The sequence below is a fragment of the Ostrea edulis genome, chromosome 7, assembly GCF_947568905.1.
Source record: "Ostrea edulis chromosome 7, xbOstEdul1.1, whole genome shotgun sequence".
Taxonomy (NCBI): domain Eukaryota; kingdom Metazoa; phylum Mollusca; class Bivalvia; order Ostreida; family Ostreidae; genus Ostrea; species Ostrea edulis.
Window position 1 is genome coordinate 71,133,930 of NC_079170.1, and position 20,564 is coordinate 71,154,493.

Sequence of the window (20,564 nt, forward strand, 5' to 3'; positions counted from 1 at the left end):
AAGATACATTTTTAATAGCATGTAAAGATGGGTTCTCTGTTTACTTATAATTCCATTTTGTTGTGACACATAATTTGATATGCCGAGCAATATACTTTATTTTTCAGTGATAGTTTGCTATGTAAAGCACTGTGATGTCATTAATGCTGGGGCACTTTTCCTTGTGGTTTTATTGGGATATAACACATCTTCATGTAAATTACGCTTTGCAGTTATAAGTGTAACCTGTATTCCGTTATGTTTATCAATACAGCGATAGCAGACTTTACTACAAAATTCATTTCGTAATTAATTCACTTTAAAATCTCTTGAACGGTTTATGAATGACTGAAAAAATTTGAGCTACACCACATCAAGATTAGATATTTTACACTGTATACAGTAAGCATTTTCAAATATTTACATGTTTTTGCCTTTGATATCTTTGTAAATATTGTAAGGATAGCCATTTCATCATGAAAGCGATGCAATTGTAAACAATGTGCACATTGATAGTACATCTGTTTTAATGGCTGGGAATTGATATTTAAGAATGTAAATATGAAATAAATTTCATTCTCATGTGTATCATGAAAAGTATGCCAACATGAGGCACCATCAATCGGAACTCCTCGAATGTCTCGCGCACTCGACATAGATCTCGGATGTAATACAATGGCATCCATGAGTGAATTTGATGCATTGCCAGTTGATAATGCATCAAATTCACTCATGGATGCCATCGTATTACATCCGAGATCTATGTCGAGTGCGCGAGACATTCGAGGAGTTCCGATTGGAGGCACCATAGTTCATACCCTTACGTAATTTTAAAAATGAAATTTATTTCATAGATATATGTTATGACTATGGAATTGTTCCTGAAGAAAACATGACAGCTACGAAGCATTGTTTTCCATGAGTTGTCTCAGACAGAAGAATTGACAATAGAAATTCCCATATGTTCACTCTGCATCTAATGTCAAAACAAAATGTAGGTTTCAAAAGGTTTAGGTTTATGTACATAAAAAATCATACAAAGCTTCCCACAATTCCAAAAGACTCTAAAATATTCCCGGAAATTTTGTCCTTGTGTTTGCAGATTATGCATATATATTTAATATTTTAGCTGTAGCCCACAGAAATTACCATGGAGACCTGATCTCCTGTGTTACCGCGTGACAAACTCTATCAGACACAGTTATTTCATGCATTCTGTTACCATGCCATTCTACAAATACAATCACACCACTGCTGACAAAACTGGTATCCCAAGGGGAACCAGCACAGAGAAGGACGTCTGCCACTGCATACATGCTATTCTATCAAATTAATCTAAAGTTCATGAAAGTAGTGAACTCGCTGTTATAGCATCATGACTGTAGAAGGAGGGAAAATGTATTACAGAAAGGAAACCTTAATTTTCATCACTTTCCATCCCTTGCCATAGACCCAATATTAAATTCTGACATTTTTTATGTCATCAGAACAGATTAATTCATCACTGTAGATTTGAAACCTGTATTACGCAAGGTCATGAAATCAGCATTCAGCGTCGCTTCATGAGAATGTTAAATCTGGAGTACAATTCACTCCAAAGAACTATCATCTACTTAAATTAGCGATGAACAAATAAAAAAAAAAAAAAAGAAGAAGCAAGAAAAGCTTACTAATTAAGATGATCATTAATTACACACATATGATAATAAATTTACAGTATAATAGGCTAGAATTAATTACACACATCTAATAAGGAATTTACAGTATAATGGAGGCCAGAATTAATTACACACATCTAATAAGAAATTTACAGTATAATGGAGGCCAGAATTAATTACACACATCTAATAAGGAATTTACAGTATAATGGAGGCCAGAATTAATTACACACATCTAATAAGAAATTTACAGTATAATGGAGGCCAGAATTAATTACACACATCTAATAAGGAATTTACAGTATAATGGAGGCCAGAATTAATTACACACATCTAATAAGAAATTTACAGTATAATGGAGGCCAGAATTAATTACACACATCTAATAAGGAATTTACAGTATAATAGGCCAGAATTAATTACACACATCTAATAAGGAATTTACAGTATAATAGGCCAGAATTTAGCATCCTCTGGAAATATAGTTGGATGGATATAAGTGTAGATATTTGTTTACTGTTTGTTAAACCTTTGTGAGTTAGTGGATTGTAGATATTTGTTTACTGTTTGTTAAACCTTTGTGAGTTAGTGGATTGTAGATATTTGTTTACTGTTTGTTAAACCTTTGTGAGTTAGTGAATTGTAGATATTTGTTTACTGTTTGTTAAACCTTTGTGAGTTAGTGGATTGTAGATATTTGTTTACTGTTTGTTAAACCTTTGTGAGTTAGTGGATTGTAGATATTTGTTTACTGTTTGTTAAACCTTTGTGAGTTAGTGAATTGTAGATATTTGTTTACTGTTTGTTAAACCTTTGTGAGTTAGTGGATTGTAGATATTTGTTTACTGTTTGTTAAACCTTTGTGAGTTAGTGGATTGTAGATATTTGTTTACTGTTTGTTAAACCTTTGTGAGTTAGTGGATTGTAGATATTTGTTTACTGTTTGTTAAACCTTTGTGAGTTAGTGGATTGTAGATATATTTATTTACTGTTTGTTAAACCTTTGTGAGTTAGTGTATTGTAGATATTTGTTTACTGTTTGTTAAACCTTTGTGAGTTAGTAGATTCAGGACTTTGCGTACCTTTTCATCAGCCATTCAATTAAGACTCAGTCAATTTACATAAAGACTCAACTTCAACCATCACATTAATGGAACAACTACATTTCACAGCTTGTCAATTATCCGAGTGTTCACCAAGAATTGATTGTACACCAAGAATTGATTTAACTAATTTGTCTATCTTCATGCCCTACTGTTGTGTGAGAAATTGCAAACTCATTACTGCTTCCCCCCCCCCAAAGATCATTCAATTCAGGATTATCACAGGAGCTCTTTCCCATCAGTTGATATGTTCAGACTCATTATCACTGGGAGGACAGAAAATCTCTGAGAGGACAGAAAATCAATGTGGAGAGAATCACCCCATTCTGATCGAGGTAGACTCGGGAAATGACAAATTACTGTACGGCACCGAAGGTCTAAACAATGACACACCGAGAGACAACAGAGGTTTAATCCCAAATAGATACCAATCATTTTCATCTTGTTACAGTAAGCACCTAACACTGGATATTATTAATAAAAATAATATTCTACACCTCCTATCCCACCTATATTTAGAGTTGTTGGGTGATATAAATCCCATAATGCCCAGTAAATCCTCACTTCCTTCTCTATCCATCTTACATGTAGTCACTTATATTGAACTATCTGTTATACTAAAATCACTTATATTGAAATATCTGTTATACTGAAATCACTTATATTGAACTATCTGTTATACTGAAAACACTTATATTGAACTATCTGTTATACTGAAATCACTTATATTGAACTATCTGTTATACTGAAATCACTTATATTGAAATATCTGTTATACCGAAATCACTTATATTGAACTATCTGTTATATTGAAAACACTTATATTGAACTATCTGTTATATTGAAGTCACTTATACTGAACTATCTGTTATACTGAAGTCATTTATATTGAACTATCTGTTACATTGAACTATCTGTTATATTGAAGTCACTTATATTGAACTATCTGTTATACTAAAATCACTTATATTGAAATATCTGTTATACTGAAATCACTTATATTGAACTATCTGTTATACTGAAAACACTTATATTGAACTATCTGTTATACCGAAAACACTTATACATACATGCCAACTTTCCCGATTTGTGCGGGATCCTCCCGATTTGAAGCAACTGAAAAGGCAAATCCCGATATCCCGATCAGGATTGCCAAAATGCCCCGAAATCCCGATTTTCTAAAAATATCTCCCATTTTACGACAACAAACCCCCATTTCCAACCGGAATTTGAAATCCCGCGTCATTTCTGAACTGGCCAATCAGAAATCGGGACAATAGTCAGCCATTACTGTTTACCTGTGTCGCATGGTATGAGGGTAGTTTAATTTACCTGGTCTGCCTGTGTCGGGGTGCTTATTGGACAGTGCGAAGCATGTTTTGATAGCAATTAATCGGGGAGACAGATTTCAAATTGACATATCCTTTACACAAACGTGAATGACAACGATGATAGTGTCACTACCAAACAATCGGACATTCCCGATTTTTGCCTCTCGCTGACAGCATCCAAAATATGCAATAAGGTACGTCAAATTTTTTTTCCAACTATAATAATATAGGCTATCCAAATCTATAGCGATGTATTATATACATGTAGTCTATATAGTGTAGTATTCAATAGACTTTGTGATGCGTAATTCGCAGAAGTCTATACTGAATTTTATATTAGCAAGTAGCCTTAATTTACAAGTGAAAACGTATATTTTGATGTGGTTTTTTTCCTGGTAATTATTTCAGATGTCATGGGCGCAAAGGTTTTGTTCGCAAATTTCATAGCAGGGAAGATCACTCCTTTTCTGGTTGCAATGCAGATAGTTCCACCAGACTTTGCAAGCCCATGTTTACAGACAAGCAAGATCGCCTTTGTAGTCGTACCTACATGCATGTGCTTTAATTTAAATTTTGATATATAGACCAGCCAATGTTTATATGGTGTAAAAGGATGCAACTTTAAGTATTATTTGATAATATGTAGGTGACTTGTTGAAGAGAATTTTTTGCTGAATACATGATTTTAATAAAATATTTATGTGTATCTTTCAAAGTGGTTTTTTTTTTTTTTTTTTATAGTTTGTTAAAGTTAATGGTCAAACACACTTGATGTAATGTTAATATATGATACATGTACAATGATTAGATTGATATTTTACTTGAAAAGACAAATATTTATTTTCATGGTAAAATGTCGTGAATTTTGAGCTTTGAAAAAAGGTCGTCGCGCGCAAAATCCCCCATGGGGATTTTTAAAAGTTGGCATGTATGCTTATATTGAACTATCTGTTATACTGAAATCACTTATATTGAACTATCTGTTATATTGAAGTCACTTATATTGAAATATCTGTTATACTGAAATCACTTATATTGAAATATCTGTTATATTGAAGTCACTTATATTGAACTATCTGTTATATTGAAGTCACTTATATTGAACTATCTGTTATACTAAAATCACTTATACTGAACTATCTGTTATACCGAAAACACTTACATTGAACTATCTGTTATACTGAAAACACTTATATTGAACTATCTGTTATACTAAAATCACTTATACTGAACTATCTGTTATATTGAAGTCAATGTTGAATACAAACACAATATTGCCCTGTAAAAGTAAATATGAGGTCAATATAACACAAACTTGCCTGAGTGGAGTAAATGTTGCAGGCTGCCCACCGAACTGATGCCCCGAGAGCTGCCAAAGTCTCCACCAACACCTGATGAAGAAAACAGTGTAACAGTGAAACATGCTGACAACAGACACAGATAATATACTCAAACTTTCATTAGAAAGTGCGGGTATAACAATGAATACACTTTCATTCATAACAGAATTCAAAGTTTGGAGTAGTGAGGGGTCTTTATCGTGCCGATGCCTGCCGCAATATGGATTCTCAGTTTTAAAGGTCTCATCCAAAAGTTCACTATCACTTCTAGGCATTAGGCGGGGGAGCAGTCACTAACTATTTCCATGTCTGAAGTTGTGGTGGATCAGTGGTAAGAGTCCCCCCCCCCCCCAAAAAAAAACACTCTTTATACCTCTATAGAAGAACATGTCAGTGTGCTAATATCAAACAAAGAGAATAATAAGATATTGAGCTTGTATTCAATAGGAATAACTATACATTAGAAATTACAATGACTAGCAACACTGAGGTTATATAAACAATACATTTAAGAATTTTTGAAATATGAACCTTGTAATATCACATAGCAATAAATTTTAAGCATGGCATCTTTGATAAAACAGTGTGCTGAATTGGGGACTGCACGGCAATTTGTGTAAATTGAGTTACACTGTATTTTGTTTGTAATTAACCCATTCTCAGTCAAAACTATTCAACAAAGGAAACCTACACGTTGCCTTTAAACTTAATCCAGCTCTATCTCTACTTATTAAAATCAAACACGTGTGCATGTCATAAATCAATATCACTGGCTCAGTATCTTGTATCAAATTTCAGAGACTAACAGAAATGGGAAATGAGGGAGATATTTCACAACATTCATCCACGTGACCCATTTACTCTTGTCTGCTATATTACTACACGTTTGATTGTTTGAAGTACCTGATTTAAAGGTACTACAGATAAGTCCTAAGTGTAGGATGTGAGTATGTACTGATGGACTTATCAATGTAATGTCAATATACGCGTGTAACTACAGATCTGTAGAGTACACATGCCCATCATTATGAATGGGCAAAAACTACAGAAAGGAAAACATACACCTGTACACTGCAAACCTCTCTCTGCTAGTCTCTCATACTTAACAATGAATAAATGTACATGCTTATTTTGTATCACTGTGAGTGTCAGTGTTAGAGTACTGTAATTTTGTATCGGTGTGAGTGTCAGTGTTAGAGTACTGTTATTTTGTATCACTGTGAGTGTCAGTGTTGTGAGTACTGTTATTTTGTATCACTGTGAGTGTCAGTGTTGTGAGTACTGTTATTTTGTATCACTGTGAGTGTCAGTGTTGTGAGTACTGTTATTTTGTATCACTGTGAGTGTCAGTGTTATGAGTACTGTTATTTTGTATCACTGTGAGTGTCAGTGTTATGAGTACTGTTATTTTGTATCACTGTGAGTGTCAGTGTTGTGAGTACTGTAATTTTGTATCACTGTGAGTGTCAGTGTTATGAGTACTGTTATTTTGTATCACTGTGAGTGTCAGTGTTAGAGTACTGTTATTTTGTATCACTGTGAGTGTCAGTGTTGTGAGTACTGTTATTTTGTATCGGTGTGAGTGTCAGTGTTAGAGTACTGTTATTTTGTATCACTGTGAGTGTCAGTGTTGTGAGTACTGTTATTTTGTATCGGTGTGAGTGTCAGTGTTGTGAGTACTGTTATTTTGTATCACTGTGAGTGTCAGTGTTATGAGTACTGTTATTTTGTATCACTGTGAGTGTCAGTGTTATGAGTACTGTTATTTTGTATCAGTGTGAGTGTCAGTGTTAGAGTACTGTTATTTTGTATCACTGTGAGTGTCAGTGTTAGAGTACTGTTATTTTGTATCACTGTAGTGTCAGTGTTATGAGTACTGTTATTTTGTACCGGTGTGAGTGTAAGTGTTGTGAGTACTGTTATTTTGTATCACTGTGAGTGTCAGTGTTAGAGTACTGTTATTTTGTATCACTGTAGTGTCAGTGTTGTGAGTACTGTTATTTTGTACCGGTGTGAGTGTAAGTGTTGTGAGTACTGTTATTTTGTATCACTGTGAGTGTCAGTGTTAGAGTACTGTTATTTTGTATCGGTGTGAGTGTCAGTGTTAGAGTACTGTTATTTTGTATCACTGTGAGTGTCAGTGTTGTGAGTACTGTTATTTTGTATCGGTGTGAGTGTCAGTGTTAGAGTACTGTTATTTTGTATCACTGTGAGTGTCAGTGTTAGAGTACTGTTATTTTGTATCACTGTGAGTGTCAGTGTTATGAGTACTGTTATTTTGTATCGGTGTGAGTGTCAGTGTTGTGAGTACTGTTATTTTGTATCGGTGTGAGTTTCAGTGTTAGAGTACTGTTATTTTGTATCGGTGTGAGTGTCAGTGTTAGAGTACTGTTATTTTGTATCACTGTGAGTGTCAGTGTTATGAGTACTGTTATTTTGTATCACTGTGAGTGTCAGTGTTGTGAGTACTGTTATTTTGTATCACTGTGAGTGTCAGTGTTGTGAGTACTGTTATTTTGTATCACTGTGAGTGTCAGTGTTGTGAGTACTGTTATTTTGTATCACTGTGAGTGTCAGTGTTGTGAGTACTGTTATTTTGTATCACTGTGAGTGTCAGTGTTGTGAGTACTGTTATTTTGTATCACTGTGAGTGTCAGTGTTAGAGTACTGTTATTTTGTATCACTGTGAGTGTCAGTGTTGTGAGTACTGTTATTTTGTATCACTGTGAGTGTCAGTGTTATGAGTACTGTTATTTTGTATCACTGTGAGTGTCAGTGTTGTGAGTACTGTTATTTTGTATCACTGTGAGTGTCAGTGTTATGAGTACTGTTATTTTGTATCACTGTGAGTGTCAGTGTTGTGAGTACTGTTATTTTGTATCGGTGTGAGTGTCAGTGTTGTGAGTACTGTTATTTTGTATCACTGTGAGTGTCAGTGTTGTGAGTACTGTTATTTTGTATCGGTGTGAGTGTCAGTGTTGTGAGTACTGTTATTTTGTATCACTGTGAGTGTCAGTGTTGTGAGTACTGTTATTTTGTATCACTGTGAGTGTCAGTGTTGTGAGTACTGTTATTTTGTATCACTGTGAGTGTCAGTGTTGTGAGTACTGTTATTTTGTATCGGTGTGAGTGTCAGTGTTAGAGTACTGTTATTTTGTATCACTGTGAGTGTCAGTGTTAGAGTACTGTTATTTTGTATCACTGTGAGTGTCAGTGTTAGAGTACTGTTATTTTGTATCACTGTGAGTGTCAGTGTTGTGAGTACTGTTATTTTGTATCGGTGTGAGTGTCAGTGTTATGAGTACTGTTATTTTGTATCACTGTGAGTGTCAGTGTTGTGAGTACTGTTATTTTGTATCACTGTGAGTGTCAGTGTTGTGAGTACTGTTATTTTGTATCACTGTGAGTGTCAGTGTTGTGAGTACTGTTATTTTGTATCGGTGTGAGTGTCAGTGTTGTGAGTACTGTTATTTTGTATCGGTGTGAGTGTCAGTGTTGTGAGTACTGTTATTTTGTATCGGTGTGAGTGTCAGTGTTGTGAGTACTGTTATTTTGTATCGGTGTGAGTGTCAGTGTTATGAGTACTGTTATTTTGTATCGGTGTGAGTGTCAGTGTTGTGAGTACTGTTATTTTGTATCACTGTGAGTGTCAGTGTTGTGAGTACTGTTATTTTGTATCACTGTGAGTGTCAGTGTTGTGAGTACTGTTATTTTGTATCACTGTGAGTGTCAGTGTTGTGAGTACTGTTATTTTGTATCGGTGTGAGTGTCAGTGTTAGAGTACTGTTATTTTGTATCGGTGTGAGTGTCAGTGTTAGAGTACTGTTATTTTGTATCGGTGTGAGTGTCAGTGTTATGAGTACTGTTATTTTGTATCACTGTGAGTGTCAGTGTTAGAGTACTGTTATTTTGTATCGGTGTGAGTGTCAGTGTTAGAGTACTGTTATTTTGTATCGGTGTGAGTGTCAGTGTTGTGAGTACTGTTATTTTGTATCACTGTGAGTGTCAGTGTTGTGAGTACTGTTATTTTGTATCACTGTGAGTGTCAGTGTTGTGAGTACTGTTATTTTGTATCACTGTGAGTGTCAGTGTTATGAGTACTGTTATTTTGTATCGGTGTGAGTGTCAGTGTTGTGAGTACTGTTATTTTGTATCGGTGTGAGTGTTAGTGTTAGAGTACTGTTATTTTGTATCACTGTGAGTGTCAGTGTTAGAGTACTGTTATTTTGTATCGGTGTGAGTGTCAGTGTTAGAGTACTGTTATTTTGTATCACTGTGAGTGTCAGTGTTAGAGTACTGTTATTTTGTACCTGTGTGAGTGTCAGTGTTAGAGTACTGTTATTTTGTATCACTGTGAGTGTCAGTGTTAGAGTACTGTTATTTTGTATCGGTGTGAGTGTCAGTGTTAGAGTACTGTTATTTTGTACCTGTGTGAGTGTCAGTGTTAGAGTACTGTTATTTTGTATCGGTGTGAGTGTCAGTGTTATGAGTACTGTTATTTTGTACCTGTGTGAGTGTCAGTGTTAGAGTACTGTTATTTTGTACCTGTGTGAGTGTCAGTGTTAGAGTACTGTTATTTTGTACCTGTGTGAGTGTCAGTGTTAGAGTACTGTTATTTTGTATCGGTGTGAGTGTCAGTGTTATGAGTACTGTTATTTTGTACCTGTGTGAGTGTCAGTGTTAGAGTACTGTTATTTTGTACCTGTGTGAGTGTCAGTGTTAGAGTACTGTTATTTTGTACCTGTGTGAGTGTCAGTGTTAGAGTACTGTTATTTTGTACCTGTGTGAGTGTCAGTGTTAGAGTACTGTTATTTTGTACCTGTGTGAGTGTCAGTGTTAGAGTACTGTTATTTTGTACCTGTGTGAGTGTCAGTGTTAGAGTACTGTTATTTTGTACCTGTGTGAGTGTCAGTGTTAGAGTACTGTTATTTTGTATCGGTTTACTGACCGCTGCTTGTGATGTGATGTGAGTACTGTTATTTTGTATCGGTTTACTGACCGCTGTTTGTGCCGTGATGTGGGTACATCCAATGATTTTAGCCCCGCTGAGAGGTTTGTCATTCTCGGCCCGCCTCCTGAGGGCCATCAAACCGGGCATCTCTGTAAAACAAACACAAGGTCAAAAACACCGCAGCAGCACGTCCACTCTGTGTGGCAAGGGTATACAATTTTATTAAGAAATGGATCGCCTCGGGTTTTAGACAGATAGCGCAATAATTCAATCATATGCTGGCAGAATAAATATTGTAGAGAGCAGGCTCGAGGAATTGGTGTCTTTGCCGGTTAGAATACACTAAACTTTTTTCTTTCCAGGTCCACAGAGACCTCTTGTATTTAAAGAGCATAATTGCATCAACTTTCATTGATTTTGTAATTAAAGAGCTGCAGAAACTTCTCATTATTTTGTAAATAAAAGAATGTAATTGCAGCTGAGCAACTTACAAATATGTTCTACTCATGGCCACAGTGACTCTGTCAGGCTAGGTTCTCTTGGGAAGAAAAGGATGTGTTGGTGAAACACAATGGTGTTTGTGAAACATAAGGACACCTTGAGTGTGCACTTAGCCACATTCAGCTGTGGAAAATTTGACCTTGAGAAATGATTGAGACCTTTCGAAGTAACATAGTATTACCTTTGACCTTTCACCAATATGAAGTCTCTACCTTGTCAACTTAAGACTAAAGTTAAAGTTTCAGATGAGCAAGAAGACACCAGGATGAACAACCCCCCTCCCCCTCCAAAGAAAACCCAATAATCCCCAGGTTCTCTATCTCAGGGCATAGCAGTGATGAATGCTAGAAGCTCCGATTACGCATTTAATCAAATGTCTTGAAGTTCCAATAATAATAATCCAGAATAAGCAGCCAAAAGACAAATGATTTGAAAACATATAATCATCGATCTGAAGCATTATCAGGTACTTGTAATGCTAGTCATTAGGATCCCAAAACAAATGACAAGGTCTCTTAATGCTAACACTTCACAACTTCTTGGTCAAGAGCATCCACTCGGCTTGATGCCCGAATGAAAGTCAATATATCGCAACCTCAAAATTAGTGTGCAAAACAGCTAAACAAGCGCTGATGTTGTTTGCCCAAAACTTTCCTTGCAAAGGCTAGCAAATAATGCAAATGAGTGTTCAAACATCCAGTTCAAAGACCAGGCAGAAATCAGTTAACATAATAATGCTTTTAAGGTATTAATTATTTTTGTCTTTTTTTTTTATTGATACAACAATGCCATATTGTCTAATGTTTTCAACATATTACAGAAATATGATCTAATCATTCTAACTTTCTCAAACTCATATATACAGTAAATTAATTAATTTCCAAACAAGGAAGAAGACTTGACAATGAAAACAGGATTATTGTATTTTTCACACTTTCAATAGCCGTTCTATAAAATCAATAATTCATATGGGAGGAACTCGAGACAGCCCTGCCTGTTGAGACATCCATTGCTATGCCTAATTGAATTTTCAATAGAAAAAAAATCAAATTTGAAAAGAGTTGGGGAAAATTCTGCCTATACAAATATCTTATATTTCAAAATGAAAGCCACTAAAAAGCTGAATTCATTCCAAGATCAATTCTTATACCCTGTATATACCTTGTTCAGCAATCTCTATCTCTCGTCTTCCAAACGCAGCATTGTCAATATTCTTCACACAAAAATCCGAGCTGCCTTTGGTGTTTTTCTGTAAAATTCACAACAGCATTGTTATGATATGATCAAATCAACACAAGAAGTACTAAAGAGAAAGTAAACTTGAGATTGAATGAGGGAGTGAAAACAGCAAGGTCTCCTACCCCCTCTAATTTTGTGGAAAACAATTTCAATGCAAAGGGCCATAACTCTTCAAGAACTGGGTCTCATTAAATGAAAGGAAAACCTTATCTACATGAATAGTTGAGTAGATGTGCAGACTGTCAGATATACAGCAAGACTAAAACTCTTCCTGGTTTCAAAATTTTCAGATCAAACTTCTTCATTCAAATACTATTTTAGGGTCTAAGATTAGAATAGTATTAATAAACATGTACAAACAGTTAGCCTAAATTTTGGCAAATTTGACAGTGACTTTACTGAAACTAACCACACAAAAATGTATTATTATCAAGCAGGCTGAACTAGACTCCTTTAATTTTCCTTCTCTTACTCAAAAACTGTGTTTTATCTCACAAATCAATCTCAGATTGTTGTTTAAAAGACCATCTCCTATTCCTTCAGCAATCAAACTTTGTAAATTGATAGTTGCCAGTTTGTCATAATATTGTAGAGAATTTATTTGCAAAGGTCCTTACAATGACTGTACAAAAGCACAATTTCTGAGATTCCTGATATTCCAATAAAGGTTAGTCTGAGAGGCTTCTAATGACTCCGATAAAACACAGTCTGAGAGTCTTCTAATGACTCTGATAAAACACAGTCTGAGAGTCTTCTAATGACTCTGATAAAACACAGTCTGAGAGGCTTCTAATGACTCTGATAAAACACAGTCTGAGAGTCTTCTAATGACTCTGATAAAACACAGTCTGATGTCTTCTAATGACTCTGATAAAACACAGTCTGAGAGTCTTCTAATGACTCTGATAAAACACAGTCTGAGAGTCTTCTAATGACTCTGATAAAACACAGTCTGAGAGTCTTCTAATGACTCCGATAAAACAGTCTGAGAGTCTTCTAATGACTCTGATAAAACACAGTCTGAGAGTCTTCTAATGACTCTGATAAAACACAGTCTGATAGTCTTCTAAAGACTCTGATAAAACACAGTCTGGGAGTCTTCTAAAGACTCTGATAAAACACAGTCTGAGAGGCTTCTAATGACTCTGATAAAACACAGTCTGAGAGTCTTCTAATGACTCTGATAAAACACAGTCTGAGAGTCTTCTAATGACTCTGATAAAACACAGTCTGATAGTCTTCTAAAGACTCTGATAAAACACAGTCTGAGAGTCTTCTAATGACTCTGATAAAACACAGTCTGAGAGTCTTCTAATGACTGATAAAACACAGTCTGAGAGTCTGATAAAACACAGTCTGAGAGTCTGATAAAACACAGTCTGATAGTCTTCTAATGACTCTGATAAAACACAGTCTGATGTCTTCTAATGACTCTGATAAAACACAGTCTGAGAGTCTTCTAATGACTCTGATAAAACACAGTCTGAGAGTCTTCTAATGACTCTGATAAAACACAGTCTGAGAGTCTTCTAATGACTCTGATAAAACACAGTCTGATAGTCTTCTAATGACTCTGATAAAACACAGTCTGATAGTCTTCTAATGACTCTGATAAAACACAGTCTGAGAGGCTTCTAATGACTCTGATAAAACACAGTCTGAGAGGCTTCTAATGACTCTGATAAAACACAGTCTGAGAGTCTTCTAATGACTCTGATAAAACACAGTCTGAGAGTCTTCTAATGACTCTGATAAAACACAGTCTGATAGTCTTCTAATGACTCTGATAAAACACAGTCTGATAGTCTTCTAATGACTCTGATAAAACACAGTCTGAGAGTCTTCTAATGACTGATAAAACACAGTCTGAGAGGCTTCTAATGACTCTGATAAAACACAGTCTGAGAGTCTTCTAATGACTCTGATAAAACACAGTCTGAGAGTCTTCTAAAGACTCTGATAAAACACAGTCTGAGAGTCTTCTAATGACTGATAAAACACAGTCTGAGAGTCTTCTAATTATTCTGTAAAGTTTGATCTGAACAGATATTGTCTTGAGCTCTGCATTGCAGAAAGCCAAAATATTACATCAAGATTGTTTACGGCAAATTGTCCATTTGTTATCTGAAAATAAAATAGTATGGGCAAGAGAGAAACTCCAATTGTTTATCTGGAAGTAACACAATATGGGCAAGGAGAGATGTCTGAAAAATACACAATATGGGTTGGTTGTATGTATTGTAAAATGTCCCACTCGATAATTTTTCGCTGATATGGAGACGTCACCATTAATTGCCTCTGAAGGGCTGCAAAATTTAGGCCTATGCTTGGCGCTTACGGCCTTTGAGCAGGGAGGGATCTTTATCATGTCACACCTGCTGTGACACGGGGCCTCGTTTTTTGCGGCCTCATCCGAAGGACCGCCCCATTTAGTCGCCTCTTACGACAAGCAAGGGGTACTGAGGACCTATTCTAACCCATATCCTCACGGACCCACAATATGGGCAATGAGAGATGTCTGGAAAAACATTATTTTTATGGGTGATAACAGAAATACACTTAAATTCAATCCTGACATGGAAATGACCACAAAATTCAAATGGACCCCCTTCAGCTTCATACGAATACAAGGAACTAAAACTTGTTAACTAAATTTGTTTTCGTGTCCTGATCATGAATACTAGACCTCATCAAAAGGAATGTCTCTGCAGTAAGTCGTTAATCACTTGTTATTTACGAAAACTCTATTATCGAGTTAATCAATGGCAAAATGAAAGGTGAAGATAATGAACAGTGATCAATCTCGTAACTCCTATCAGCTATACAAGACAGAGAGTTGGACAAACACGGACCCCTGGATATACCGGAGGTGGGATCAGGTGCCAAGGAGCAAACACCCCCCAGCCAACCGGTCACACCCGCCGTGAGCCCTATATCTTGATCAGGTAAACAGAGTTATCCATAGTCAAAATCAGTGTGCCAAGAACGTCGTAACAATCGGCATGAAACACGTCAAACAGCATTTGACTCAATGATAGGTTGTATCAGCAAACTAGATCATTAAACCATAGAATTTGCAAAATGCTGATTTAAACAAGACTGTTGGAACCCTTGCACCATTAACTTGTTTGTCAGTAGCCTGCTTCCATTTAAAAACTGATCATACGCAGAACAAGCTCTTGCATATTGAATCAGTTGAGAGATGTAAACACCATATACAGGTGATAATGGAATATTGCTACATAAATATGGGAAGTTGACGATGGAGCAGTTGAAATCATCCCGTTTTTCATAAAGTTGAGTTGACTTCTGCTTCATACTTAGATATTTTATTGAAAGTAGATATTAATATCTACTTTCAATAAAATATCTAAGTATGAAGCAGAAGTGGACGACTCTGTGGTGTCTTTTATTTCAAGTTCACTGGGATATACTGAATCGACATATGAATGAAAATTATTATTGTTAATAGATAATACATTGTCAATATATCTAAATGTCGAATTGAAGGCCACAGCAAGATATTTTTTCTTCTCATGTAGAAGTTTTTGAATAAATTCTGCTTCATAGGAATATAAAAACAGATCAGCTAACATAGGAGCACAATTCGTGCCCATGGGGATTCCAACAGACTGTTGGAAGACCTGATCACCAAAGACCATGAAGATATATTGTCAATCAGAACTCCAGCATATTTTTAATTTCAACTTCAGATTACTTGTGCGTGGAATCAGAGTGGCGTTTAACAAAGTAATTTTTTAGATGACTGATCACTATCTGATAGGAATATTTGTGTTTTCCATTTTTGTTGAAGAAGCAACTGTCTATGATGTCAAAAAGTCTAGTCTTTAATTTATCGTGAGGAATGGTCGTGTAAAGAGTTGAAAAGTCATACGTTTTGATGTTGCTGATTTGATATAAGTTTTGTGATTTCAAGTTTACTAAAAGTTCTTTAGAAATTTTTAGAATCCACATTTGATTTACACTGTACACCACTTCTGGCATATGCAGTTGCACAGTAATACATGTACTACATTGAACATACTGAAAGCTTGCAAAAATTATGTCTAACTGCTTCATCTGACAAGGCAAGGTCACAGATTAACAAGACTCCCAAAGTGCAAGCGATTTACTGTAGTACTGCAATTTGACGACTACTCGGGCCGTTTTTCTGAGTGTACCTGATTTTTGTCCCTTGATTGAGTGATTTACTGTACTGTAATTTATCGACTACCAAGACATTTTTAGGTGTACCTGATCTTTGTCTCTTGATTTAGTGATTTACTGTACGGTAATTTATCGACTACCAAGACATTTTTAAGTGTACCTGATTTTTGTCCCTTGGGTTGACCTCATCCTCTTCTGATGAACTACCAGTGTATGAGGCTAGAAAAAAAAAATCAGAAAATAAAATATCCAATCCTTTTGCCAGAAACAAACAGGAAATGAACCACCTTAATTTCTGTCCAGTTGGTGATACTAGATACAGAAGTGAATACAATATCACGGTTAAACAAGAGGCCCATGGGCCACACAGCTTACCTGAGTCACCTTGTCCTTGCTTCTTATTAGAATAAAAATTTTAAAAGGTTATTCCCATAATTTTTTTTTTGACTCCTTAATAATGTTAAAGATATTTTCCCCTATATTCATGTATCAAGTAAACGAGTACTCAACTATCTCTCAGTCATACCAATCATCGACTTTTTCAGAGTCGAGTACCCCTTAAAAATACCTTTTAAAAAGTAATGTTCATATTAAATATGTTGCATCAATTTGAACAAAAACTTGAATCTTCTTTACACTGTAGCTGAGGAGAACTATGTGATTAATTATGACCCTGCTGATTTTGTGTTCTTCATAATGAAATTTTTAAAGATTACTTCCTATATAATCTTATGTAAATTATTTGCTCTCCTATTAAGGCCCCATCCTACACCCCCCTCCCCCTCCCCAAGGCCACGATATTATCAAACTTTAATTCTTCACTACAGTGAAATAATATTAATTATGGCCCTGGTGTTTCTTAAAAAGATTTTTCCTATTTTTGTGGCCCCATCGTACTCCCTGGGGGCTATGATTTGAACAAATCTTCACTATCTCATGAAACTTCAACTTAACTTTCATCTTTTCTGGCCAAGTGGTTCTTGAGATTTTTTTTGTAAATGACCCCACCCTCTTGATTATCTTCCCTTTAAAGCAGGGGGATGACCCTTCATTTGAACAACATTTGAATCCCCCTAACCCAAGGATACTCTTTGCCTAGTTTGGTTGAAATTTGCCCAGCGGTTCTGGAGACGAAGATTAAATTGTGAAAAGTTTACGACAACAACAAATAATGACAGACAACAGACAAATTCTGATGAGAGAAGCTCAGGTGAGCTAAAAAATTGTTGAATATGGAAAAGTTGGAGAAAGGGGGTAGGGGTATATATAATCTGAAAGTGTTACGTCAACATTTTCCTCTGTAAGGCAGGGTGTTAGAGGAGAGTTGAACAGACCTAAGTATTCTACTGAGCAATATTATCTACACCCACACTCCCTAAAGTATATCAAAATGAAATTAGGATTATATCCAACAGCATAATCAATACTAAGTAACTGAGAGTTTAAAAGTAGCCATTATGACCATCAATGAAGAATTGTAATGATAGAACGATGCAAGAACTTGACCGGATGTCCTGATCCACAATTAAAGCCGATTTTACCATTACTTCCTCCGGGTCTGTGCAGACTAAACAGCTGGGGAGAGTCACTGGCGTCAAACTCCACGAATCTAACGTTCCGCGTTCTCTGCGCAGGAATTTCTAAGTACTCCATTGCAATATAACACAGTGAGTTCCGACAATGACCGTCACAAAAGCAAGATGCTAATACTCCTCACATTATTAAACGCACTTCAGGAGACAATGCAAATTGATGATAAATTAATATGACATCACATCTTTCAGAGCAGGTGTGAATTACAGAGAAATTGTGAAGTAATTTCCGTAAATTGGTAGCAAAATCAATGACTGTGGTTCAGGTATAAGTACACAGCATTAGCTAGTTAGTAATGTCCCCCTGATTGACACCGAACATGCAGCCCTCAAGATAAGGGCAACAAATAAATTGGTCACCAAGTCTTTGGACAAGAAAATATGACAACACTCAACAAAAACATGAACTGATAGTAAAATCCTCAAAGGTAAAACTGGAGCGGGCACTGGCGTTTGTGAGAATCTAAACCTTTTCTGAAGACCCGAGGTAGATATTTAGGTCACACTGAACCAGAAATCAAACAGTGCTTACTGGGAGATGTATTTAAGGGATATGATACTCAAGGGTCTGTCATAAAAGTGTCAATGAAATTCAAAATACAACGTAACTGACAAGTTTCTTTTTGTTAATTTGTTTTTCATTGCAGAGATGTAGAGTGCAAGCCAGATTGTCCAATGGGTAAAAAAGGAAGCAAAAAAATGTACAATACCATCTGCATGGTAATTATACTCAACAAGGTTTCAATTCTGGCATTTTTAGTTCATTCACAAAATTCTTCAATTTGAATTTGGGGAGGGGGGGGGGGGGGTGAGTTAAAAAAGGGGGGATCTTGTTCATTCTTTTTATAACAGGAATCAATAGCTGCAAGTTGCAACATCTATTCCCCGAATCATTCTACTTCACTGTGACATTTTCAGCTGCAGTACAAGTACCTCCACTTTGCAATGGATATGATATTAATCTATTTTTCGCAAGAATTTAAAATAAGCCAACTGGGTCAATACAGATTTTATCTGGATTAATTAATCCAGTCATTAGTTTCCTATGTTGACTTATGGATTTTAAACATCTCTGAAGATAAGTCCTGGCTGTAATAATTTTCAACAGGTACACGTAATTAACCTACTTTAACTGGAGGATTTATAAAACGATTAGTGTTCACAAATACACATATTTCATTACACTGTGTATCGTAAACAGAAAAACATCTTGTTTTGAATATTTTAAATGGAATGTGATCAGATGTAGATAAACATTAACATGTATTGCAAGAGTGAATGTAAATATTTACGATTTCTAAATTAGCACTGTGCCTACATGGAGTGAAAAGTCCACAGACTGATCAAGCATTGCCTCTCTATCACAATTTCAACAGACAATTTTAAATATAACTTGGAACAGTACCTTATCAGGTGATCTACATACTGGGACAGGGGGGTAAATATAACACTTTATCGATTCTGGGCCCCTAAAGAGTGTCACCTCTTTCCTTCTGTGGACTGCATGCCCAGACTGAACAGGGGGCAATAAATTAAATATGGCCAAGGAGTGTGACACTCCCTTTGATTTTATTCAAGGTAAGTAATAAATTACAATATTACCCTTTCCTGTAGACAGCTTCTTAAAGACTGCATCCAAACCATTTCAAGTTTTCAAGCATTTACAAATAAAGTTTGGAGATGTTCTCCGTGCATTATCTTGAGATATATGATGAGAAGGAAACTTGTACATTACAGCTTGAGCTGCCTCTAGGTTCAGGACAAAGTGTTTATAATAAAATACAACGTACATGTACAAAAACTATCAGTTTTATCCATTAGCTACACAAAAAGGGAGGGGGGAGGGGCACCTGCTGACATACGCAGAAATAAATTGCTATTGTCAGAGAATAGTGTTCCCAGATAACTCTCAATCAATTTCTAGAACATTTGTGCAACAGAATCTAACTTCTTTATTACAGAAGTAAATGAACATGGTGTGATTACTAATGTATCTGGATATTCTCAGCACTGGTTAACCCTCCTCCCTTCATTATTCCCTGCCTTATTTCTCTCTGTCAATCCTGCCTTATTTCTCTCTATCTGTCAATCCTGCCTTATTTCTCTCTGTCAATCCTGCCTTATTTCTCTCTTGTCAATCCTGCCTTATTTCTCTTTGTCAATCCTGGCTTATTTCTCTCTGTCAATCCTGCCTTATTTCTCTCTGTCAATCCTGCCTTATTTCTCTCTGTCAATCCTGCCTTATTTCTCTCTGTCAATCCTGCCTTATTTCTCTCTGTCAATCCTGCCTTATTTCTCTCTATCTGTCAATCCTGCCTTATTTCTCTCTATCTGTCAATCCTGCCTTATTTCTCTATATCTGTCAATCCTGCCTTATTTCTCTCTATATGTCAATCCTGCTTTATTTCTCTCTATCCGTCAATCCTGCCTTATTTCTCTATCTGTCAATCCTGAGTGAACCACTTTACATCCCTCCTTCTAAACTAGAGCTGTCCCAAACAGGACATATTCCCCTGCTCTGCTAATCCAAAATTAGCTACAGGTCTGTAGCTCTCTGAGAAAAATTCGGAACAGACCTCTAATCTGTCCTAACATTTTCTAGAGAGATACAGATATTGAATGTTTCTGCTGTTGCCAGTGACCTTGATCAAATGACCTTTGTTCAGAGTCGGGACACGTCATCTCTTTTTGCCAAGAATGAAT

At 35.9% G+C, this 20,564-nt stretch overlaps 1 protein-coding gene across 4 annotated transcripts in view; it reads right to left on the bottom strand.

The window, feature by feature from the left end:
• LOC125653900 (S-adenosylhomocysteine hydrolase-like protein 1) overlaps window positions 1–20,564 on the bottom strand; it is a 52,122-nt gene that overhangs the window by 8,618 nt on the left and 22,940 nt on the right. For all 4 annotated transcript variants that reach the window (XM_048883570.2, XM_048883571.2, XM_048883573.2 and 1 more), the window contains 4 exons: window positions 16,430–16,488; window positions 12,025–12,112; window positions 10,411–10,511; window positions 5,391–5,462 (listed from right to left, as the gene is read on the bottom strand). In XM_048883570.2, the coding sequence (XP_048739527.1) occupies window positions 5,391–5,462; window positions 10,411–10,511; window positions 12,025–12,112; window positions 16,430–16,488 (320 nt within the window). The remainder of the gene's footprint in view (window positions 1–5,390; window positions 5,463–10,410; window positions 10,512–12,024; window positions 12,113–16,429; window positions 16,489–20,564) is intronic.